The sequence below is a fragment of the Falco naumanni genome, chromosome 9 (genome assembly GCF_017639655.2).
Source record: "Falco naumanni isolate bFalNau1 chromosome 9, bFalNau1.pat, whole genome shotgun sequence".
NCBI classification, from domain to species: domain Eukaryota; kingdom Metazoa; phylum Chordata; class Aves; order Falconiformes; family Falconidae; genus Falco; species Falco naumanni.
Window position 1 is genome coordinate 46,739,812 of NC_054062.1, and position 27,220 is coordinate 46,767,031.

The 27,220-nt window shown below is 37.5% G+C and overlaps 1 protein-coding gene across 6 annotated transcripts in view; it reads right to left on the bottom strand.

The window, feature by feature from the left end:
• KAT6B (lysine acetyltransferase 6B) overlaps window positions 1-27,220 on the bottom strand; it is a 118,460-nt gene that overhangs the window by 41,192 nt on the left and 50,048 nt on the right. For 4 of the 6 annotated variants that reach the window (XM_040606458.1, XM_040606457.1, XM_040606455.1 and 1 more), the window contains exons 3-8: window positions 14,720-14,828; window positions 8,077-8,192; window positions 7,834-7,915; window positions 6,674-6,806; window positions 2,157-3,088; window positions 1,109-1,230 (exon numbers count right to left, since the gene is read on the bottom strand). In XM_040606458.1, coding sequence (XP_040462392.1) covers window positions 1,109-1,230; window positions 2,157-3,088; window positions 6,674-6,806; window positions 7,834-7,915; window positions 8,077-8,192; window positions 14,720-14,828 — 1,494 coding nt within the window. The remainder of the gene's footprint in view (window positions 1-1,108; window positions 1,231-2,156; window positions 3,089-6,673; window positions 6,807-7,833; window positions 7,916-8,076; window positions 8,193-14,719; window positions 14,829-27,220) is intronic. The other 2 variants (XM_040606459.1, XM_040606461.1) reach the window with 2 other exon arrangements.

The following is a 27,220-nucleotide window of genomic DNA, read 5'->3' on the forward strand; positions in this document are numbered from 1 at the left end:
CCGGACTTTAAAGGGCTGGCAAAACTCAAAAAAAAGGAAAGGAGGGAGTAACTTCAATGCCACAAATTTTAGAAATCTTACTACCTAACATTTTTGGACTGCGTATGAAAGACAAAGAAAGGATGAGGTGGGAACCATTTCCACTACCCAGCAGAAGTACAAATTAATAATGAAGTTCAATCTTTAAACTTGGTTTGAGTTAGCACTCTCTAAATTGAGACTATAAAAAGGTCACTACATTGACCCATAGCAAGTAATGCTTGTACACTAAACCTGAAAAAAATTAAGTTAATTCCATTACTGGAAAAAAGTACAAGATGTATTCATTTATGATGCAATTTTAAGAACACATCAGTTGAAACATTACATACCTCTCCCTTCTGACCCAGGTTCTCAAAGACACCAGCTGTTCATTGCATAGACACAGAAAAGCCTAAGTGTCTTTTTGCTATAAGAAAATTCAGCTGCCACATTCGACTTCCTAAAAACCCCCTAACAGAAAAAGCTCAGTCTCCACAAGCTTTAGATCACCACTGCATACCTTACAGAACAGCATTAACACCAGCTCATATAAACACTTTTCGTCAGATTAAGCTCAAATATTTTCATTGCTAGAAAAATCTATGGTATTTAAACTCAAAGTGCATTAAATCATTGGGTAAAATGAAGTTATGAACTCTCTAAACCCAAGCTTCCCCATAAACAGTATTTGCTGGGACAGACTTAACTTCTCACAGTGGCCGCTTTATGTACAGAGGAAAATCATCAGGCACAGTCTTACCAACCAGCATCCTCTCAGCCCTGACCACGATGTCATCTACGCTTAATCTCTGTACTTAATCAGTGGTAGTCCTGTGTCCAAAATGCCTAAGTGTATCTCTCACAACCTATCACGAGCGTCACTTATCTGACCCACTCCAGCGTGATGCCTCATCTCCTATCTACAAGAATCTAACTGTATATATAGTGTCTTCCAAATTAAATTCACAGCAGGCATGACACATTAGCTCAAAAGAAGGATATTCAAAATGAAGATGAATAGACTTATGAAAGTGAACTGAGTGTTTATTTACAAAAATAACTACATTTTATGCAACATGGTTCTTACCTCCAGGGAAAGCTCTCGAGCCTGTTTAAACACTTCCAAATCCTCCTGTGTAACAGTGTCCTTGCTTCCCACCAGAAATACATCCGTATTTTCTTGTTTGATGCTTAGTTTGATTTCAGTATCTGTTATTTAAAACCAGCAAAAAGTTTATTCACAGACATGAAGGTTACACGTGCCTTACCAAAGTGAAACTCCTAAATCGAATTGTAGCAACTATAGCTGTCATGACTCCCCAATGTAACTAAATTTGGGATTACTAAGTAACAGAAATGAAACCTCCCCCCTTCTTGTTTTGTAGTTTGCTGTTTGCATGAGCTATTTAGGTACTTGCTTTTGCCTGTCTGTATAAGCCTTTAGAGTCCAGTTCTACTAAATTAGGTTTGAACCTCATGAAATGGAGTATATTCTATCACTAGAACTATGCCATCTGATAAATTCCAGTACGCTCTACAAGGTAAAAATAAAAATAAGAGAAAAAAAAGTTGCCCTTTAAAGTTGGAGGCCAAGGCTAAGCTAAGTCTACATTCAAACATTTATAAATGTATTTTTTCTTAAGTAAAAGTAATTATAAAGAAGGTAGTTCACAGCAGTACAGATCAAGTGTTGTGGAGACTGTAGCAGGATGGAATTGTTCATGAAAAAGCAATGGAGCAGAGGGAAATGAATTGAAATGCCCACGATTATACGCACTGACAGCACACAATCATGATGACAGCACTACTGCCAGAGAAAGGGCAGGGGAAGAACAAGGAAGTAGCATGAAAAGTGGCTACTCATGCGGTACTACACAGCCATAAGCAACATCATGAAGGCATTTGGGGCTCCTAGTGTCACTACAGATGCAAAAAATAATAAATAGGTGGTGTGGTATTAGTCAGAAAAAACATTTTGGAGATTTAGTCAGCATTAGATAAAAGGTCAAAGTTTCGTTGCTTTTGTATGAAAGTGAAGTAAGAACAAGAGAAATAGCTAAGACCTATGTGACAATATTAAGAACTTTGGTTTTGGACGGGACGCAGGTTGGGTTGGCGCTTTGACCTTTGCTTACCATCATCCTGATCAGGTTTAATCCTTCCGTCTGCCAAGCTCCCCTTCCCTGGTGAGGGGGTCCCCATCTGAGGGGTCACTTTATACTTTAATCTGCCTAGAATCCTGTGCTTTTTAAGGAAAGTTGTTCTCTTGAAGTGAGCAATTGCTTTAAAAGCATGTCCTCTAGACACACCCCATCCAGAGGTACAGGCATGAGAAACAAACCTACTCCTAACCTCTTTTTTTCCATAGAAATGGCTATTAGATTTTGACATGGAAGATAATTCTGGTTTACGACGCAAACGCTTGGGTGGTGCATAGCTTGGGTGTCCCTTTTTTCGAGACTGTCCCTGAGCAGTATAGATATGAGAAAGTCCATCAAAGAGTCCCTTTAGCTGACTGTTATTAGGAAGGCTACTAAAAGAGGGTACACTTGACTGACTGGAAGAACTTTGGGGAGAGTTAGAAGAAGTGGAAGTGCTGGATTTTTGCAAACTGGGGCTCTGACCAGAGATGGGGGTTGGGGGTAGAAGTGAAGAAGGTGGAGGTTTTAGCTTTTGTGTGGTACCTGTAGCCAACACAAGAGAAGTGCATGATTGTTTCTGAGAGACCTTTTTCCTTGGACGATAGTGCTTTGAAAAGTCTATTATTTCACCTCGTGATCTGCGACCATCAGGTGATGGTGTAAAGAACTTAGTAAGGCCATCAATGAGCCCTTTGGTTTTCTTGTTAACTTTAAGTGTAGAGGCAGATATGTAGGTGGAGGTGGTGGTGATTTTGGTGGTGGCACCAGGCCGAGTGGGGTCTGTAACAGGCAATCTGCTGCTTGAATCCTTCACAGATGCAGCATGACCAGATGAAGGTGTGGTACAGACTTTAGTCTTTTGACCCCTACCAGGTGACCCCCTTCCTGTGAATGCATTCACGGATCCTTCATCACTGGTTACAGACCTATGCAAAAATTTGGAAAATAAAAGTCAGTATTAAAAATCTGTAACTACCGCCAAATAGTACTACAGTTTATACAAGTTACTTATGCCACTGTACTTAATCTTTACAGACATACACACTTTGGAAATACATTTCACACTGACATAACATTCAACTACTTTTTTCCCACCTTTTTCTTTTCAGCCCCCCTGCCCGCCCGCCTGCCCCCCCCCCCCCCTTTTCTGTAAAAGATAGTCCACAGTCCATACAAACAGAAGCAGCTGCGATAGCAACATCTCACAAGTATACAGCTTCCCCACCTACTTTTGGGCACAACAAAAGCATGCCTCTTTGGAGAAAAACATCAGCGTGCTGTCTGAGTACAATAACTATTCCATCACCTCAGAGGTTATTGTACACACAAAGGAGATGCACATATTCAGGGTTAATAAATTATTGCATATCAAACCACTTCAGACTACGTTTGCTTAAACTGTAGAGAAAGTCTATTAGTCCTTTAAAGCAATACAATCATTTTAAAGAAACTACTAATTTTTCCATACTCTGGCTGGGTTATGTATGTCAACACTAGTAGTAAAAATTACCACCAAAGACCTAAAAGCCAAATGAGGTAGTTTATGAAGAACATTAGAACAAAGCCAAAGAAATAAACTCTTTTCTTTAGAAATTGTAACAATTGCAGAAACAAAAATAGCAAAGGAAAGGAAAGAGCAAAACTAAGACCAAGCGGTGTTTGTAGAAAAAACATAAACCTATCAGGCCTAACACAGAAGGTGTTAAGAAGGAAGAGTGGTGATCATCATTTAAATACCAGGAAGAAAAAAGGCATGCTGAAAGGCAACACTTTGTGACAGCAGAAGTACAGGTTTCACTGGTCACTAATGACCCAAGGGAGAAGCAACACTGAAGGATACGCTGAAGAGTGATATATTGTAAGCATGTATGGACAGAACATTTAAAACTACTTGCAGTAAAAGAAATGGGTATCGCGAGGCACGATCAAATTGCAAATCCAAACAAAGCTATATTGTTGCATCAAATGCTCCCATTCCCTTTTCCATCCTGCTCTTTGAAGTTTGCTTATTGACTTTGCAGTGGAAAGTTTTCTTCCACAGATTTTGCCTTCTTAATTGAGATGCTGAAGTAATTAATTCCAACAGGTTACTTCTAATTAGAGACTGAACAGCCTGGGGCTACCATCTGGTTTACTGAACTCCAAGGGCCCACCAGTTTAAGAACTAGCCCCTTTTCCACTCACACATCCTTAAATTTGGTTACCTCCTAGAAGGCCACAAAACCAAAAATTTCTAAGTCTTTTGAACCCTTTAGTGCCATAAACTTATGTCCATCACAAGACATATTCTCACTACCAGATGTAGTAATCACCATCACTGCCAGAGGCCAACACACACATGGTTTTAGTTAATTCTACACAGTAATTTGCCCGTGAAGGGCTTCCTACAGATGGTCAACAGTCAAAAAATTATTCCAGTACTACTGGACACATTTCCTCTGTACTACACAAAAAGAACTAAGTGGCATTAGCTAACCTTCCTGTATTTCATGTTGCCACACACTTTTATGTGTATGATGCTGTTGTCTTCTGTACCCCACGATCACTTTAAAATAGGATTCCATGAGGAAGAGTCTCTGCTTTTATCCCATCGCCTACCTACTATTTTTCCAAAACAAAAATCACTTCATTTTATATATATTAGACATTTAAATGACAGAAATGTGCCCACAGTATTGTAAATATTTATTATATAAAGAGCCCACACACCTAGTACTATTCTAACATGCTCATGTGGCTCCTGTGCTACAAAGAATATAATTGGTTTTATAAACTTCATAAAAATATTCATAATCATAATCCAATGCTAAGAGAACTTCTGCATCCTTTAGTGTGACATTTATTTTAAAAGTTGTGGATCAAAATCCCATTAGAAAAATGCAACAGTAAAACCCTCACTACCTTTCCAACCTTTGTTTTACACGTATGAGGAAGGAGGATACGCAGAATTACTGTGTCACACAGATATTCCTGCTAAATCCACTGTGGGAACCCAAATTAGGGACATGTTTTTAGGAGAAGTACAATGGTAGTACTGTGTTAGAACCCTAACCTCCACTGGAAGGTTTAGGGGTTTCCAAAGGGGTAAAACCAGAGGTGTAGCTAGAGATACAGGGAATATTTTTATTACGCAGGCACAATGATATATAGGAAATTCAGCTAAAACACTGAAAGTTGTATGGCTATTTCAGTTACTTTCAAATGCCTAAGTCACTTAGTCAGGAGGAGAATGGAGAAGTAAAAGAATGTTTCACCCACTCTTCCTTTACCAGTGTGCTCTCACAAGCCACTACAACTACATCTTTTACTTTCATGCAGAGCCACACCTCATCCTTGTCCTGTACTAGAGCTTGTACCTTGTCCTAGAGCAACATACGCTGAACTTTAAGACAAGGTTCAAAAAACCAAGAGAGAGAGGGGAAAGAGGATGCAGCAAGCTGCACAGCACCAGGTATATCAACTTGACTAGTGTGCTGCACTCCAGTAGTGCAAATATGGGGGGTTTCCTTCTCTTTTTATATGTTGCCTCCACTAGCTCCAAAAATTCTCATTTTGCAAAATGCGAAGTTTTACACCAGCTACTGTGCAACTCTGAAGCATACCAAACACATGCTTAGACTACAGAGAATAATGGTTGGGTAACAGCCACATGACAGAATGAGAAGTAGATAAAGCTGGAAAGCTTTTCAGCTGCTGAGTTGACATGGCCAAACAGATAGTTAAACAGGAAAAGAAAGGCATATGTGGATAGGAACATGTGATGGAGGGCAACATGCTACTGGAGTTAACACAGAATCTGCTCCTGTTTTAACACTCAGTGTAAGGTCAACTTGGTATTTGAATGCTACTTAAACAATCCTCTAACCAAGCCTTAATATGTCCAACTACAGTGTTCCATGGAAAGACAGATGCCAGAAGAATTACAGGACTCTCTTGTCTTATATAAACACATTCCTGAGAAGCAAGAGGAATCGCAACCTCTTTCTAGTAACCAGTGGCAGCTTAACAGCAGAACTCAAGGAATACTTTTTTTCGAGTACCACCGAGACCAGAACTTTTGTAGTACTTGCACAGTTTGCTTTTTGGAATGGATTTTGTGAGCTGATACTAACTAATAAAGTCTTTTTTATGCAATTTTTGAACAGGTCTTTGAGCAGAACAGTCTCCTGAAGTTGTATACAAGTAACTCGCTATTATCGAGTAAAGGTAGCTGCGGTGTATGTTACCATACAGACTTCTATTTGCATCTGCTATAGGTACAAGTTCTGTTAAAAAATTATGGGATCTAGAAAATTAAGTTACAGGAGTTTTTTCATCACCTTCTGACATGACACAGAAAGCATTCACTATAATTAAGAAGTTATTGACCATTGGGCTGAAAGGGATATACTAGAATACGCATCTCCTACTTTCCCCAACTTGAAATACAGTTAAAACTGTAGATAAACCTGCATCAACTCTTATTTGACAATGGTCTCAGAAACATTAAAAACAATTCAAGAGAAACCTACAACATTCGTTGCTTTAGTTTATTTTTCGGTCGTCCAATAGGCTTTGCATATCGTCGCCTTATTTGGGCAGCTTTCTCATGAAGTAGCTTTCTCCCTTTCTTCTTTGGTCTACAGACCTGGCAAATCCACATCCCTACATAAAAGAAAAAAAAAAAGTTTAATTGTACACAGTTTGTTTAATTGGTATCACAGGTGTCTACCAAGATACATGACCAATACACAAGGTCAACAAGTTATGAATAGGAGATAGAGAAGGTGAAGTGGACAGAGAAAAGTGATCCACTTCTACCCATGTTTTGAAATTTTTGAAAGCAAAATGCTCATGGCAAGTGGGGGGAGGCAACAAGGATCACAGAAAAAATTGTGATCAAACAGGTTCTTAGAAGAATTCCTGTTCTAGCTTGTTCCTCCTTGTACTACCTAGATCTTTCTTCAGACACAATTAAGATTGTTGCGGGGGGGAAGGGGGGAATTACATGTGGGTTACACAGCAATCTAGGCTACAGTGTGCTACACAAAACACCAAATCGCATCTAGGTATCTTCGCTTTAATGTAGAACAACTTATTTGGCATCCTTTTAATTTTAGGTGACCATGTCTGAACACTTCATTTATTCTAGATAAGGCTAGGGATTTTGGAGGGGGGAAGGCTGAAAAACCTTTAGTGTAACTTTAGGATTAAATAGAGAAAGCCATAAAGATGTGAGAGCAGAAGTGAGAAGTGCTATATATCAAAAATTTATAGAGATCAGAAAACCTGAAAACACAGGTATTTTGTTTGTTTGCCTGTTATTTTAAATTACTCTTACAAAAGGCATGAAGCAGCAGGCTCTTTCACCCACTCTAAGGATTTCTTTGTCCGTGCATATACACCAAACATTTTACAGACTTCGTAAAACTTCATCTTCAATAAACTGGTCAACAGCTCAATACACAGTGAATTCATCTGGTCAACTAACCACAGACATTTACTATTTTCCTGAGAAAGAAAATATCTCAAGTAAAGAAAAATAACACTGGCTTTGACATGATTGAAACAATGTTTACCAACGCAAAAAAAAATAAAAAAAAAAATCAGCATGCTCAAGACCTTTTGGTCACTTAGTGTATGAAAAGACTGTGAAGGAAAGTATTTTCATTGAATGGATTTTTATTATCACCTTTTGGCATTCTGGAAAGTGGTGGGTCACAGCACTCCATGTGGAACCCTCTATCACAGGAGTCGCAAAAAAGCATGTTATCCTGAAGGGAGGCAAAGGGAGAAGGGGGGAGGAAGAGGAGAAAACACAGTTAATACAGCATTGCTTTAAGTTGTACATCAGTGATTTGTATTTGGATATGTGCTAAGTGCAAAGCTACAGTAAACAAAGAAAAGTCACATAACATTCAACAATCTAACTTACTGCATTTTTGCCTTGGATCCTACATGCACTGCATGTCTTGCATTCAATACACTGCCATCTTAAGGCCTTCACATTTGTTGTTAACTCAGGACAGAATTTCAAACATGATGGATGTCCTAAAAAAACCAAAATATTTAAAGTTTGAGATAAGATTGGCAAGATTGACCAAGTTCAACAGGACATTACCAGCACCACCACAACCATGCGAGCAACAGCTGTTTTTAGCACTTTGGAACACATTATTTAACTTATCTACTTCATACAAAGATACAAAACAACTGCCGTAAAACTCACTTATGAAGACGGGTAGAAAGTTGACTTCTACTCTAACTGACACCTGTGAACGGTCTACACAAGAACCTGAAATGGAATTTTTATTTTCAATAGTAATTTCCACAGCATATTAAACTGCCATTTGTTCTGAATTTTTTTTTTCTTTTTCAAAAAAGTTGATCCCACTCTCCTTCCATAGCAAAGCAACATAAACAGAGGAAATCTTTAGATAAAACAGTGTTATATTTTCTATACATATGAAGTGTCTATCAGAGAAACTTAACAGTCAAACTATACGCATTTTTCATTCGAACTTATTATTTAATTCTATACAAAGAACAATTTCAGAGCAGTAAAAAGGAGGAAAAAAAACAAAAAAAAAAAAGAAAAAAAAAGGGAAGCTGGCAACTGGCACAAAAAAAAACCAAACTTGCTGCAAAGGAAGATTTAAAACAACGTAAGGGAGAGTAGCTGAGCTACCACCTCCATGAAACTATGTTTTATTCCCTGGCAGGACCATCCTCTTTTCATGGTAGCCCAGAAGGCCTATGTAGCTTTTCCAATTAATGCAAGAGAGCAGACAACCGAACACATGCAACACCTTAGGCAATACTGGCAGTGATTTTTCACATCTTCAACAACCTCAATAAAGCTTACCTGTAATCCAGAAAAGAGAAAAGCACTGCTAAATAGGAAGGGATAAACCTTCCCAGGGAAACACTTTTTACCAGTACTATATTCAGAGATTATCAATAACATGAACCCACAAGCTGTCAGAGGGATAAGAATCCCTGATGGCATGCTGCACTTATAGATGGCTGCAGAGATGTGATGCCCATGAAGGATGCTTTCTTCTCACTGTCAGTCAGGATATGTGCCTTCTTCCAGGTAATGGCCTAACCATGGTGATTCACACTTTCTCCATCTGCTGTTTCTCAGTTCAAGACTGAGCTAAACCATCCCAAAGAATACAGGCTAACCCATGAGCATTTACTATGAGCATGAGCTCTTCTGAGGCATGAATGGCGAAGACGACCAACATAAAAGCCACCTCAGTAAGTAGAAACTTCAGATTTTTTTTCTGTTTATTTTGTGTACCCAAGGCTTAATCCACTTTTTGTTGGACTTTAAAAGACAACTTAAATTGTGTAAACATAGCATATTCTCAAAATAAAATGCAGGAATGTGATCTATTAGTAAAGAACAATCAATAAAATCGAAAGAGTAATGCCAAAACCAAATACATTGGAGAAACACTGACATTTGATTCCTAATATACAATTTAAGACAAACAATATTTTTGTGGTTAAAACCAACTATGCACTTGAAGTGACAAACATATTCTTTAACTGCATAGTTGAGTTCAATGCTACACTGATCCCTTCAATGAAGCTTAACAAGTGCTTCGTTTAAAAAATACATGCTAAGAAATAAGAAAAAAGCTCTCTAGAGTGGCTGACATTAATAATCAATATCACAGAAAGACTTATTTCATCAACCATGATTTAACAACTATATTAACACATTAAAGTGCAATCATACACCAATTACCTCCATATAAGCACATTTAATTCCCGTTATCTACCCTGCACAGAAGCGATTTACTTCAAGTAGCAAGTAATTTGTCATTTAAGTTGTTGACTTTTACTTTGCCTTAAGTAAATAACTAAGAAGTATAAATATAAGAAACACCCATTCTCAAGGCTTGGTAACTATGCACCATTTAGGTCTAACAGGGGTTACTTTATTTCTCTGTCATCCACCAATGTAACATTGCTCATTCAAGCAACCCCACAGCTAAATACATTTGTTAATATCCTTAAGCGTTAGATTTTATTACCTGAGAAAAAATAAAGGAAAAAATAATCCATTGGTACTAAATACGAAGATTCTACCTGCAACTCCAAGTCCTTGAGCCACAAATAACTAAAGGCTGGAAGAGTACAAATGGTAGTCATCACTATGCATTTGCCATGCTTCTTTACTGTCATTTAGGCATGCACTAGCAGAGACAGCACAGAAATGTTCAGATTTCAATATACCATATAGTATTGTTCTTTAACATTGTGTAATACACTCAATTTTGGACATAAATCAACATAAGTGCAAATATAACAATAACAAGTAGAGAGTAACGTCTACCAGACATGAAGTGGTGAATCAACACTGGTTTCACTTTTAAAAGGGACTCTTTTTAACTGCTTTTGTAGTTTAACAGATTTCTGTAGTCAGTTAAACTGAGTCACTGTGACCTTCAGTGATTTTACAGCTAGTTTCTTTAAATTTGAAAGAGCTGTAGAGGGAAAGCATGTTTCTGGCTTCAAAATTCGCACTATTTCAGCTCTAACTGATCTAAACTGAAATCAAGAAGTTACTATCTTCTCCATATCCAGAAGCTGGTGCATCTGCCAAGAGGTTTTCAACACTTGATCAGACTCCAGTCTGAAGTGTTTCAGCTGGTAATTTCTCCCGGTTCAATCACTTGACTTTCATTTAAACCTCAGCAGCATCAATATTTTAATGTAGCACACACATTTAACAGATCATTGGAAATTCAGACCTTTGAAAACTGGCAATTTCCAACACGAGTATATATAGCCTTACTTTAAAATAAAGCTATTAAAAATTAAACACTTTGAAATTCATTCCTATCCATCCCAGTAAGAAAATGTTAAAATTTGTGATACATTGATCTGGCAGAAATAGTTGAGATCAGGAAGTTAAACCGGAATGTCTCACTCCTTTCTCACCGAATGCAACTCCTTTAACCTGCCCACTTTTGTTTCTTCATTGCAAATTTGGGTCTTGTATATTCTTCAAAAAGTTTGACAAAACAACTAGGTTGTTTTTTTTTTTTTAAACTACAAGTATTGTATCAGTGACAACAATTACATACAGTGCTAAAATTAGATATGCCAATATCTCCAGTTATTTTAAACTTTGATACAAATGTTGGGTACTAATGTGTAAGACAGTTCACAAAAAAACCTTTATGCTCGATGACCTTTTAGGCAGAAAGCATTATTTATTTAGGGTAACTTTAGCTATTAGCAGTGAGGATCACTGCACCTACCTTGGGCACATAGCAGGTTTTTCCACCTGTGGGTTTCTTAGCAGTTAATTTCATGCAACTAGCCAACATCCTTCCACAGACTGCAATTAAGGCAATTCCCATATTCCCTTATTCTTAAAGCATACCCTAAATCTCATTTATAAAGCAATCTCTGCACAGTCCTTCCCTAATGTTTTCTGACCCTGCTCCTCTTGACCTGAGGACCCGAGTCTGATGTCTTTGTTCTGCTTTCCAGCCCCCCCTACCCAATTTTCATCAGTAACCTTCTTGTCTTCTCAGCCTAACATACTATTAGTTTGAAAGGACAGTAACCACAGGTATTCTTAGTTTTAGCGGTTTTTTCCCCTTTTTTAAAACATCTATTATAGTTCCCCAGTAACTCAACATTTTTTTAATCCTCTAAAACTTCAACTCCCTTTTAAAATCTGTCAGCAGCAGCTCTCAAAATTGCTTCTGCACCACTCAATTGGCAAAACAGAAGTAGAGTTCAGTTCCAGTTCTCAAGTCTACTGACTTTTCAAAATCAAAAGGTAGGGGAAAGGGGGGTGGGGGGTTGGCGGGTGCGGGGAGGGGAGCGGGATGGGATGTCAGACTGACAGACAAGGGATGGACATCAACCTACCAAAAAAACAAACAAAAAAAACCCAACAAAAAAAAAACCCAAAAACAAACAAACAAGGAGAGCGTTCGCTTTTGTAATGGGATTTGTCTTCTCACATCTGACATCCCTCATCTTCCTCCTTTAGAAAATACCCTGTGCAACATGACACAGCGGTCCATTTCCACCACTCAAATACATTAACTACCCAAATGCCACAAAATACAAGCAATATCAATGACATTTCCATCTATCCAGATAGTTTCTGCTTTCAGAATGCAGAGGCGTTACCTGAAGAGACACAAGCAACTCACACAAAAACATTAAGGAGAGCCGACGTGCCAGTAGTGGGCACTGCAATTTAATCTCTGATCAACTGAACAAAATACTTGAACACGCAATTTCTCTTATGTTTTGTTAGACAGCATGACCAGCTTTGAGATTCACTGCTATGTGCAAAATCACAAATCCAATTACAATAAACCTCCACTCGAGTGAGGTTTTGTTATTTATAACTTGCACTGAGATTGGTTTTTATTTTAGTGTAGGCATCAGTAGCTAAAGTTTAACCATCCAGCAATCCGATTGGCAGTCTCAACATTTCATTCTTTTTATCTAATACATCTGAGGAACTAATTAAAGATAATTTAGTCTTAATGAGGCAGAGAGAATGTATCAGTGTTAATTCAAATGGAAGCTGATCCATGAAAGTCAAGACTTGCAGTTCTAAAGCATCTTAGACCTACCAGGGGATTATTACACAGCAGAAAAATAGCTGATATCTAAGCTCACCTGATTTATGTAAACTCTGCATACTAAATTCTAGCCAAACACAAATCCTATTAAATATCCAAATACTAGAATGCATACTGGAAAATACAGTCAATCTGTAAGCCATTGAAGGAAGACAGTTTAAAGTCTATGGGGTTTGGTTTTGCACACTGGGGTGAAAAAGCCACTTCCTTACTTCACCGTTTAATCATTTGCTTGAATATACTAAAAAACCAATACATTGGTTAAAATACAAAGTATCTGTCCGGGGTGACAGATTCAGAGGCACACAATCAAGAGCATATCCTGATTAACTGAAGACATATTTGTGATCCGCATCGTTTTGCTTTTACTCCAGTACTTAGGTAGCTATCACCATACCCAAGACAGACTATCTTCAGCACACCTACAAAACGATAACACACGTGGACTCTGAAGGCAAAGACATCAGAACAGTATTTTCACTTCCAGCCTTCTCAGAAGCAGCACTGACTTACACGGACCCTACTGTTTCTCTACTCACTTCCCTCTTCTTCGTTCTGGCATATAAATTGGTACGGCTCTGCAGTGAACTGGACTGGGAAACCTATCAGACTTCTCTTTCTGATCAGACTTGTCTTTCAACCACATTTGTCCCTCAATCCAGTTTATATGTGACCAGGTGCCACCACAACGGGGTAGCAGCAAGCAGCTGGATGGTGCAGCTTGTGACTTTAAGCAGCGCTGGTATTTCATCTCTGAGCTGGGATGGGATGGTCTACATCACAAAGCTTTACCAGAAGTACTTCCCAATGCAGCTGTAAGCTTATGGAAGCAAAAGTCTTCTTACTGGCACAGCTAAACAAAAGCAGTCCACTCACCTGACAAACTACACTAACCAAATAACTCCTCTTCCAGCATAATGTTATTTTCCACAGGGGATTTTTTCAGAATAGCTAAACTGATCATTTTCACATCCAGAATGCTACAGCTGTGCCAAAAAAAAAGCTTTATGGCATGGAGTTGCTGAAGAGATCCGCCCAAGTTTTTTAGCCAAATCCCTCTGTAAATCAGGAATAACCTAGGCCAAGAATACGTTTGGTATCATCCATACACAAGCACTGCACAAAGCAACAGCATGCATACAGTACGTTACAGTATAGTCATTTTCCGAATTAACCTAGTTGCTCACTTTAAGGGAAGCACCTGCTTTCAGAACAGCCGCATAGAATCTGCAAGAACTGCTGCAACACACAGGAGCAAGGTCATATATATATATATTTTATATATATATATATATATATATATATATATATATATATATATATATATATATATATATATATATATATATATATATATATATATATATATATATATATATATGATCAGTAGAGAATTGCTCTCTTGTGCCTGACAAGTAACAGGTGCCTAACAGCTTTAGTATGTTATTTGAAATACTATTCAAATTCCCACTTGAGTAACAAAATAATTTTATTAAAAAAAATGAATTGGGTACATAAGACAGGCCAACAGCAAAGACTGCTACACAGTCTTTATTATGATGATTATTTCTCAGCTTCCGAAATGTTGCAAATCCGTGCAAGTAAAATTCTTGACCATCATTTGATGTCACAAGGCAGAACTGAGTTTTCAGATCACAGATCCCAAACAATAACAAAATACCTGTATTTTACAAGTGTGGTGCCCCTATTAATCTACTCAGCAGATCTATACTTTTGGCATAAAGATGAATTCACCCATCTCATTCATGGCTACTGAGATGACAAAATTTTAGTTAAAAAAGATAGTTCCATCCCCCACTTTGTTTCAGTTCTCAATCTATGTCTAAAGAGAGGATGACATTAAGAAATCTAAAACAGTTTTAATACCTTACACCCAAACTTAAACAGAAACATTTTTAGTATTTAAAAAGTCAGCCAACTTACCACTGCTGCCACAGTCTGCACAAGATAACAGCTCTTCTGGTTTTTTTTCACGATTTGACTCTTTCGTTCCCAAACAAAAGCTACATATCGGGATGGGATCAGCTCGTGGCTAGATTTAAAAATAAATAAGACAGAGTTAGCTAGGGGGGAAAAAAAAGCCTCAGTGATCTTTTCTTTCACTTTTACCTGACATTTTGTTGTACCACATATTAAGACATACATCCATTTTACTAACTCTAGAATAACAAAAATTATTATCTTATTTCATAAATGTTAACTTGGCCCATAATAAACAACCTTGTGTACTAATCCATGTAACCCTCTCCAAGACTAGTGGTTAACAAACATGAGGCAAAGTAAGAACTTAGGATACTATTCTTGAACACACAACTTTGACTCCAGCACACAATTACTTTTTCTTCAAGATGCAATAGTGCTCAAAGATTAAGATGCAAACTGGTCTTTATTATACAGTAGTATATAGTTCCTGTCCATAAGAAAACAGGAACTTTTACAAAGACTCTCAAACATAAGACATACTTTTATTACTTTTCCATCCAACCCAACTCACATCTGAGAAAATATGCCATTTTAGGATAAAATTCAACAGATTAACAGTTATCCTTTCCAGTCTGATGGGTCCCATCAGCTATGACACATAAACAGAATAAAAAAACATGAAATTTTTTCGAAGTCTGGAAGCAAGACACAGAACTTTTCAAAGACTTAAGAATGGATACAAGTTTACTTCCTGATCCTCCTCATATGCTATGTGACAAACTATCAGAACAAATACACCAAAGCAGTTTCTGCAGTTTTAGAGCTTTCATGTTACCTGCATCATCCAAAGGCTTCATGTATTAATGCCTACACAGAAGTTTACCTGTAAACAGATCTGAAACCAACAGAATGATACACAACTCTTGCTTCAAGTGGGCTACTTTTACCTTCCCAGACTAGCTTCTAGCAGCTAGCACCACAACAACTCAAAAATTACCAGCTTTTCCACAAATCCATGGTTTCCAGATTCAGCTAAGCAATGCCATTAATTTTCTGTATCAAAGTAATTATTTGTTGGTTTCACCTTCAATTTTTACATTTCCAGGCTATGTCACAAAAGCTGACAGACTATCTTCACTTGACCTAATTAATCTGTGTTTCATTACAGTTCTGGGAAGTAGGGAATGCTTGTTTTTAAGGGTATTCTTGTCAAGGCATCAGTTCCATGGAGATATGCCCTTATACCTCAACACAATGCAATACAGAAATACTGAAACTAGGTTTACATTATTAAGTTTCAGGATCATCTTAAATCAGGTAGCAGATTCCAAAGAATACTGACACCAGCAAGGTAAAGTTGTCCTACCCAGACAAGAGGAGCACATGTATCCTCACCCTAGCCTACAAGAACTTCCCATATAAACATAGCCTGAGGCATAGTACTTTCTCTGAAAGCTTAGCCTTCAGAAGGTCTGCTCGCTGTTCATCTCTTCACAATCCAGTTATCGGGACACTGACATACTCTTATACCCCAAAGAATATACATAGAAGATGACCAGAGACTAATACTTTTTGCAAGTGTGGAGATGTTTTGTTCTCTTCCATAAACTACAGAAGGGAACTGCACTATTGCCTTCTTGTAACTAAGAGGAGCAAACATCATCTGCAGTCCTTAGTCCTATTAAAACCACCATTACGGATTATATGGACAGCTGAAATATTGAATTACTATCTGGACAAAAGTAATTGTTGAAATTATAAAACTGGCAGTTCTCCTATTCAGTCATGCTGCAAAAATTTTTTTTTAAAAATTACTGCTATTCTTTGACGGTTTTGGCAGGACAGCATTGAACAAGCTCAATGTTTCTACAGGTGGGAAAGGACATACCAACTACTTGCAGAATTCTTCACTGGCAAGTTAAAAACAATGCATATAGAAATAAAAGAGAACGTGTTACTTACTCATCTTGCCAGTAAGATATCGTAATTCAACGTATCCATTCCATCATTATACTTTTAAACAGACTTGTATTTGGAGCAAAGTGATATTAAAAAAAATAAACTACACCAATCATCATCATCATCAGGAAAATGGCCCAGAGCTATCCGAACACAACTGTTCACTTGCAGCATCTTGTGGGCACTTCTTAACTGCTACTTAAAATTTAATACAGATAATTTTAAAAGGAAGATTAGTCTTTTAGTGGAATCCAATAGAAAAATCTCCTCTTGGCAACCATACCATTCTCTCTCTCTTTGATATAACAGTGCTTTAGCCACTTCAGAAAGGGTTTGCTCTGATAAATAATTTACAAAACATCACATATCATTCAAATCCAGGTCCGCAATCTCATTTATCTTTCCAAGATTCTTTTTTTTCTTGCTCTAGGAAAAGACATGGCCATTAGCCAACATTCATTTAGTTCCCTATTTCAACAACCCCCCCCCCCCCCCTTTTTTTTTAAAAAAAAAACGGAAGGTAAAATAAAGGACAAAGGTTGTTGGCAGTTCAGGGCTACAAAGACTGATGCTCCCATACCAAACCTAATAATAGAAATCTTGCAAATCCTATCACTTCACACACAAGTTTTCAAAAAACTTACAGGCTCCAGTATATATTTTGAAGCCATTTACATTAATAACTGTATTACTGAGTCTGATCTCTGAGCTACTGAAAGTTAAATACACATTCTTGTCAGCTCAGTAAACAAAATATAGTTTCATATTGCTTTAGCTTGCACAGTCAAAGCAAAACTATATTCATACTGGTAGTATTATTTCTGGCTTACAACTGCCTCAACTAGGATAAATTAGGTGGGGTTTGGGTTGTTTTTTTTCTGTTTTCTTGGGGGTGTTTTTGTTTGGTTGGGGTTTTTTTGTTTGTTTGTTTGGATTTTTTTGGTTGGTTGGTGTTTTTTTTTGACTGGGTCAGAATATAATCCAAACAGAAATGCATCTCCTACCTGTGTATCGTTTCTTAATCACTAGTGTATCTTCTGAACTATAGCAATAAAGTACTGAAATATAGCAATGATTAGTCACCAGGAAGGTTAAATCCATTTCACCTCTTACAGAACTAGTACGGCCAGTTATTCAACACTGCAGTATTTTCTACCAGAAAAACTAGAAATATTTTTCTTGTTATTCAACCTCAGTTTAAAAGGAAAATAATTTTTTCATTTAATATTAATTACATTGATTTACAAAAAGTTTGGAAGATACAGCTTCCGCTCTGTCACTGAAGACAGTATGTTACCGGATCAATGTTATTCAGACCTATTATTTCTTCAATAGGCCTAATCAATGAGAAGAATGGTTCTTTGCTTTAATTTTGGGAAGAAGGGAAATTACAACTTTCAAAAGGGTATACTTTTCAAGGTCACTAGAATTTGTACAACCAAATTTAAAAGGCTGCCCTGTTCACATAACTGTATCTCCAATTGTAGTAAGGCAAATTTGCAGAAAATTCATACCTTACGCCAACATGCAGTTGCATCAAGTAACTGAAGCGTCACAAAAAGCAGTCAAGAAATAGGCTTTAAAAAAATTATTATACATTATAGAACAATAACAGACCATCAACTCAGCACCTGTAAAGCTGTTTTTTAACTCCCAATTAGAAATTAAGCAATACTTATTTAAGCATCATACATCCAACTATCATAATCAATCCTTTAAAAGATCATACATTTAACCATCACAATGCATCAATCCTCTAAACAGCGTTAAAACCAAGAACCATATCACAGTATTTTTACTGCCATGAGTAATTCTGGCTCAGAAACCCTTGTGATGCACACACTGTGATCATCTGCCCAAGTTTACATCCTCAGTTTCCTACACGAAGTAGGAAAGAAAGGATTATGTTGTAAAATATAGAATATCATTAGTTCTAAACAGACTGTATTAGTTTACACTGACAGTTTGGTAGGAGATACCTATTTATTCCTGCTACTCACGTAGCACAATTGTTAAACCAGACATTATTTTTAACATTCACAATAGGAAGTCTCAAATGTATCTCCCCTTCCCTTCAGGCAAAAATGCAGAGGCCAGGTTATTCCTATAAACAACCACCGACTGCAGCTGATCAGAACACTGTCATAAATGCTGTGTGAACCAGAAAAGCTATGCAGGTACATCATCAAGAGACTGGCTTACTAAAACAAGTATCACAGGCTATTTGGCAGGCCCCAGCCAGTGTCTCTGCTTTAGGCATTATATAAACCCATGCTCTGATCTCATAAATGCACCACCTTCCTAAAAAGGCCACTGAAAAGATAAAGGAAGAAGCAAGGTCTGCTGCTCAGTTGTGGTATACCACATAGCCTACGATTTTTTTGTGCTGCACAAAAGACCCCACGAAACAACCAAATTATTGGAACAAGTACCATGCTCAACTGCCTGTCATTAAAGCATATAGAAAGACTGAAGACCATCAGATGTCCAGGTCTGAAAGTGACTGCCTTTTATTGGGAAGGCAATGCACATCTATTAATGATTTCACCTCAGCATGCCTGTATAACCTCAACCTGAGTGATGACAGAAGGAAGATATCTGAGCTGTTAGCCCACCACGTAAAGTAGGAATGCACAAACAGCAGAATAAATCACGGGATCAGGGGTGGGTGGGGTGGCAGGCAAGGGGAGACTGCAGGTTGGTGCAGTAGGTGAGGTGGAGAAAGATAACATCACAGCTCATCCTCCTGCATGCTTTTGACACACAGTAGAAAAAAGTAAGGAAGAGCAACCACCCGCATAACAAAGGAAAAAAGAAAATGCATGAGTGACATCATTCAACCATAAAGAATCTAAAATATCATCCAAGTTTAACATCTGGCAGAGCAGAAAGACCAGGAATTAAATATTAATTAAATTAAATTAATAAATTAAATTAATAAAATTAATTTAATAAAAAAAAACTGGCAGAGATTAGTGTTTCCAGATTTGGGTTACTGCAGCAATTAGGGGGGGGGAAGCCTACCCAAGGAATACTGTCAGTTTTTCAGGCCTAAGAAGGATGCTAGCCCCATGTTCACCGACTGGTAAGGACTCAGAGTGCCAAAGATGTCAGTGGAACACTGGATGCTACAGCAAAACCTTACCTTAAAAATTCATGCTCTTCCCCTACACCCCAATCTTTATTTTAGAATAAGCATCCCCCCAAATGTAATTTCACAACATTTACAGTTTTACACCCATTTTAGACAATAATTGCTAATGTTTATCCTAACACTTAAGACTGCTTTCACTGAAAATTACATGAAAATGTGTACACTGTATTTTGATTATAGTGTCATTGTTTCAGTCACTTCAGAAAACGACAAGAAAAACCACGCTTAGTAAGTTTGTCCTACAGAGAAAGACTTAGTAAATAACAAAAAATACTGGTTTTGGCAACTTCAGGAAGTATTTGGTCATTGAACAAAAAAAAACAAAAAACCACACCATAACAAAAAACAACCAACCACAAATTTCAACTACGTAGCAAAGTTTACAAGTTCTCAAAGATTAGGGACCCGCTATCGGCACTGCTTTCTCACAGTCTTCATGCGTACTGCAAACCCTGAGATTGGTCCACACAAAAATCACACTAATTTAAAAACAACAACATAGTCTTAGTATTTGGATACACTACAGCAGTTGCCATATTGAAGCAAAGACTTAGAAGTAATTTATGCAACCAGTAAATTATGTTGTTTATTTTAATGAATCACAACTATCTATTCTGAGAAACTAACAGGTTTTGCTACTGCATAAAATGAACCCTTGGTAAAAATTCAGCTGGACTTCTGTTACCTTGTGCCAGAATTCGTCTCAAAACTCTGGTCCAAACATCACAATTTTTTCCTACTGTAGTTTCTGTGCTTGTGGAATTTACATGCTCATCTGACTACAGTTACCATTCCCATGAAACTCTTAAAGCATTTAGCATGTTCTAACATCCCAACCCCAAAAAAGTCATATTGTTAAGTCCTGAGAAGTCTTTTTTTTCAGTATGCCAAGTTACCTACAACTGTAAATCTCACTGAAAGCAAGGAGATTACTATTTGCATTGCTATAGCACTCTGAGGCTTTAAACAGATTGCCTGAAAACTGTTCGGCATTAGCTGTGTACACACAATTATGGTTTTAAGTGCCAGTTTCATCAAATGTTATACACACATCAAAAGAAATGAAAAGTTTCATGCACAGTCCCAAGAAACTTAAGTTTGAAAAGTAACCCAAAACCCTCAACTATTTACACTTGCAACTGTGTCACAATGCCTTTTCACAAACATCTCACTATCCTCTGACAACTTGCTGGAAGACACATCCTTATGCATGATACACAAATATTACATCTCTATTATCCTATGAATACAAGCAGCATGCAAGTAATTTCAGGGTTAACAGGGTACAGAGACAATTTTTAATGAAAACGGAAATTGCCATGACCTTCACTAGGGATCCACTGTTCTGGTCCCAAACTTCACACTACATCAATTACTTAACTATTTAGAGCCTTAGAGGGGACAGAGACAGCAAGCTTGCTTTCTCAGAACACTTACATTTTCACAAAGCACATTCATGGGCTATCTACTTTTTTTTCTTTTCTTTTCTTTTCTTTTTAACCATCACACTGTATTTGAAAAAAAAAAAAGAAGTCTTTGGACAAGAACTACCACCAGTAGCATCTCTAAATACTGTGTTTTAAAAATTAGTATTGAAAACCAAAAACTGAGTAAGCCACAGGTCCGATTTCTAGACTCAGCTACTGAAGCAGTTGCTTTTGGCCATGGGCAAGGCAAGGTATTATGAGTGCTTTCAGCTGCAATCCCCCTACTCCAACCATTCTGTGGGTAAACAAAAAAAAGTTTACTTTCCACATCTAAAAAAACACCACCATTTTTCAGAAACTAGTTATTATAAGGTAATCTGAACTTTGATTTTAAGACAGCTTATTATTGACAAATGTCCAAGAGATCCCGTGTTAGCTCTACAGGACTGCGTAGGTATCACATGGTAAAAAGTATACACCGATCCAAAATAATGGTAAAAACATGCTGACAGGTTGTTACTGCAGAAGCGTGAAAACATCAGTCCTGCTACAAACCTTAACGTAGCACCTAGACACTCAGAGAGCACAAAGCAAAAGCCATCTCAAGGGCAGTTCTGAGAAGACAGTTCAAGGTACAAAATACTTGCCTTTTCCTTCCCAGCCTGAAAAATATGGTCAAGCCTACAATGCAAACTTGCATGTTTAAAATACTCTGGGAGAGAAATTTCTAACTAGCTCTTAGAGGAAAATACATCATCTAGCTCCCTGGACCTGATGCATCCCACTTGAACACAGCTCTCCACATCCTTTTGTGTGCCTTAGTATTAACCTCATCAGTCAACAAGCATCACTACAGCTGATGGAACTCAATAGACAAAAAGCTAAACTGCATCTTCATAAAGGAGCACTGTAATGAGGAAGATGTACAACATAGCACAAGCTACTGGACAGGTTTCTCAAAAACATTTTGTATTTTTAAATTCTGAAAGGAGCATTCCTGCTCCCTCTTCCAAACTGGGAAACAATACAACCTAGAATAAAGGAGCTCACAACTATTGCTTCAAAAACAGAATGCAACTTCAGGCTTCAAAAGTCTCTTTTCCTTGCAATACAGAAAAGACAATAAAAGTTAAAATCTATTTCAGATTAAAGACTTTTTTCATTTCACATAATATACAAGATATTAGAACAAAACCAAAACTAATTTCTTTTTACTGAAGTTGCTTCAGCTGTACTCAAACCAACTATGATTAGTGCTCTGCGTAGTGTATGTTAACACAAAATGCAGGGAAGAAACAACTCTCAACAAAACAGCCACAAAACCCCCTACAGAAAGGCATGTACATGCACATACACGTACCTTTTCTGGAAAGGTGTTTATATTAATTTGCCCTTGTCCTCTTCATAAACTTCACATAAAACATGAATGCAGGTTGGCTTATTTGCAATATATAGCCACTGAAATTTTTTTAAAAATCCACTTTCCGTTGAAAAACCAGCACCCAAATAAAAGGATACATCTCCTGGAGAAGGGTTCAAAGCACCAACTCAGAAACATAGATAAGTCTCCCAGTCCTCTGGAGGCTCAGCCTTCATTTTTAACAGAATAAATCTTAAAGCCTCTACACACAGATGGGAGCCTTTCAAATCATAATCCAAGTTTAACAGACACACAAGACTATCGTACACAACCTAAAACCACCACTTTGGATAAGCGTAGGCCCTGCTATCATTTAAAAAGTTACTGAATTTGTATACTTCACTTATTTAAATTGTATCCCTTCTGTGATCTTTTGTCAATTCCTATGGTAGCACTATAGGAGAAAGAAGGCTCTTCCCTCCTAAATGGGAGTGAGTTTATTATTTTGTGTGTGAGTTTCCTGTTTCGGTACTGCACCTGGGACTAAACAATTAAAAGCATTTTATTCATCTTTCCATTACTGTAGCAGTAAGAGTATTTTTAAAATAATAAAAGGAGTCCTGTAAATAAAGCTATTAATATAACTGGGCTATGAAGCCTACCCACAAGTCCCCCTTTCTGCATTCTCCACTGTGAGATGAGAGCCCAAATGCAGATCCTGCCCCTAAGGGGTACTTAGGCTTACCAGCCAAGTTACAAGTAGCTCAAGCTGTAAAGACATCCTATATACACTGCAGTTTTCTACATATAGCTTCCTGTAATGCTGATGACCATCACCTGCATTGTGCAAATCTAACCTTGGGCCAAGCAGTCTTCAGACTTCTTGAAACCATCTCTTCAGTTTTGAAGTGAAAAAAACAAGAGAAGAGGCGGGGTGGGGCAGTGAGAGAGAACTTAGTATTCTTCAGCTGTGTTATGATAACCTGTGACAGTATGTTCTCTTCAGGGATACACATTTAGAAGTTGTCTCTATCAAACAGATGAGACTGAGACGACCATGCATCATCAGTACTGCATGTAGACAATGCTCCCCAGTTCCACATTCAGCTCCTACTGGGTTTGCTTCCTTCTTTCACCTTCTGCAAAGTACCCTTGGGAAATTAATTCAAACTGTGTTTTTAAGTCAGATGTTATATAAAGGTAACTCAAATCAAGTTTCTTTACACTTACAGTGTAAAAAAACCCTGATGTCTTCAGGGTCACCCAAAGTGGTATTTCAGAAACACTTAAAATTAGGAGGGGTCCTAAAAGAAAAAGTGTTTCTTTTAAAATCCAAACTTCATCCTTTCTGTTCCCTTACTTGCCTACTATGAGACCAGCAAACGGTTCAAATAGCTTGAACTCCAGGTGGGTCTTTTTTGTTTGTTTGTTTGAGCTTTTCATGTTGTTTTGTTTTGTTGGGGTTTTTTTTTCTTTTGCTTTGAGGTTTTTTTCTTAAACTAAACTCTTCTGGCATGCAGTACAACCTCAAGCGTACCAACAACAGGCTTGCTTTTCTTCATTCCCTCTCTGAATTTGCTCCTTGGCTCCCAAGAACAAACTGAAATCACTACTGCAGATCTAACCAAGTAGATTATACCTAAAGTTGCGTTACTCCTTACATAGCAGCCATTAGTCGAAGCATGAAGTCATTTTCCAGGTGATACCTTTACCTTCTATGTAGCTCAAATTCTTCTTTTTCAAAAGTAATAAAGAGTTTTCACTCTTCGTACCTCCCTCAAAACTCACCCCCTTAAATCCCTCTAGACATCTTAAGAGCACCATACATTTCTGTTACTCGCAATGCACTATCTTTGTCACAAAAAACAATGCACTTAGACCTTATAACAATTACTTATCATTATCAACCTCACCATGATCTCATCTTCTATACCATCAACAATGCCACCCATTGTGTTTGACACAGTTAAAAAATACACCTCATCCATATCATTAGTCTGTAACCCTTCCAAGAATCTCACCTTTAAGTATACTTTTAGGCATTCACTCAGAGGTAAACTTAATTTCTACAACCGTGACCATCACTTGCTTCTTATTTTCACATTTTCTTCCTGTATCTCAGTTTCTTCATTTGCTTAGGAGATTCCCAAACTTTTTGGCATGGAATACATGTTTTTTTGTCACATGTACATATTGTTCTTTGAGTAGGGCTGCACTTCTTAACTCCAAATTCTACCTGTTACTGCATTGCAGCTAGGATGAAGCAGGTGACATGTAATCACAAGCAGGTAAGCAGTGGTGCAATTCACAGACCATAATCCCATGGGCATGTCGATTTTTACATTCTTTGGGAAAAAGTGTTGCTTTTAAGCAAATTAAACAAACTCCAGTATGAAAAGCACACACTTTGTTGCCATAATATTATGTTTACTCAGATGTTTGTATATCTGCCTATTTTTTTCTCATAACTTATTACCAAAGTCATCCAACATAAATGCGTATAGCATGTTTACAGTGTGGCACAGGATAATTATTAGTTGTCTTGATGCTAATTGCTCAGGGAAAATGTTTAATTGCATATTAAATTGATCATATGCATATTTTATTTAGTTTACTCTTTGGGGAAAGTTTACTGTCAGCACTATCTAGATTTGAGCAGTGCTATACTAAATATAGAAGTAGGGCTTTATGAGACTGGACTACTGTCCAAAATGCAATTTTATATAAAAAGAGCAGAGCCCTGTTCTACTTCAAGATGAAGCAGATGAATTTCTGCACAAAGTCAAGAAATATCCTGCCTAGTTGCCTTACATACCTGAAGGGAAAAAATATTAGGACCAAAAGCAAAATGATTAAGGCTACCAATTCCAGAACCTGATATGGGATTACAAGAGAACTACTAGTTTAGATTTCTTCCACTAATGCAATTATGAAATGGAAGCTTTAAATAGAGTGTGCTATGTTTTGGGTTTGTTGGTTGTGTTTTGGGGGGGGTTGTTTGTTGTTTTTTTTCAAGGACTTCATTTTGACACAGATACATATAACTTGACATCCTTCTGCTCAAACTATTATTTTAAAAGCAGATGTAATACAAATAATGTCACTGCAAATAACACAGTTACTTGTCTTACTGAGGCCTAAGTAGCAGAGAACCAACAGAACTAAACACCTATATTCCTACGGGCAACAAGTGATAGCAGCTAGGCCATCGGCCTTTCTGTTGCTGAGTCGCTGCTTTTTGTTCAGTAAAAACACTGGCACTAACATACTATACCAGGTGCTACAGAGCAATACAAGTAACAAAAAACTATTTTTCATGCATGTATTTATTTTAAAATACACAGTCAGTTCTGGTCTCCTTTCTGAAGGGGAAGAAACCTGGACAAATAGCTGATTAAATGTTAACAGTGTCATTCCCCTGCTCCAACAGGAACTGAACTTCATTCTTGAGAGAAGCGGTTTATTCAACAGCCAAGACAGTGAAATTGCTTACAGGCGTTTACCTTTACAAGCCATCCCTCATGACACAATGCCGCTGAAAATCTGCGATTCATAAAATACGCTGTATGTATTTTATACAAGACCTACAACAGCAGTTTTTAACTTGATCAAGTGCTGAAATCCATGGCAGAGGGGTAATAAAGGTGAACAGGCAAAGTAGCCCTATACTCCAAGGAGTTACCCAAGAGGCTGGCATTTCAAACAAATGAAACAGAGATTGCTCTATTAGTCCCTGCTTTTTTATATGTATAAGTAATGTTCAATATTGACATACTGTGAAGAAATGACCTCCTCAATCAAACAGTAATTCTATAATTAAAAACCCAGACCACTGTAGTTCATTTTACAAATACAGTAAAATTATCTCTATTAGAATATAATAAAGCACTGTTAACTAGCCATGCTACATAAACCAGAGCTCAAACAGCTCAGAACAAAATCAGTACTTCACAGAAGACCAGCTTTTCTTAGCAAGTTTTCAAGCAGGCCTATTAAAGAAAGTTAAATAGAAGTCTCTCTTGAAGGCTTGAGATTTGCCTTCAACTATTATATTTAAGCCGGGGGGTGTGGGGATGCAGGTGGTCCAGGACAGAAATTACTGCAGCAATTTGTATTGCAAGGCTTCTGGAAACAAATCTAGTCAGGGTCTCAAACCTGGGTTTCAGTCTATCTTCTACATTATTTCAAAGTCTGTAGTATCAATCAAAGTGCATGAAGTCCAAGAGGCCATTCTCTGTCCTACCAATAACATTAAATTGCCATACTGCTCAAGTAAAGTATATGACTCCTAGCATCAGAAGTCATTACAACAGAAGAAAGGGATAGGAGAAGGGTCATAGCAAAATTCATTCAGCCAGCAGCTTGTTTACTGTAATTTTGTGAGGGATTTTTAAACAGTGCTTGAAGGTGATTATGCTCTGCCTCAAAAAAAGGCAGCTGTATCGCTGATAGCCTGCAGAAGGTGCTAAGAAACCTCCACTTCAACAAAAAGGCATAGCTGAAGGAAAGAATGTATTGAAAAAAACATCACTTCGCAAATCCATCCAACAATACTATTGGACCATGCCCAAGTCTGAAATTGAAGTCTGCCAGCATCAGCC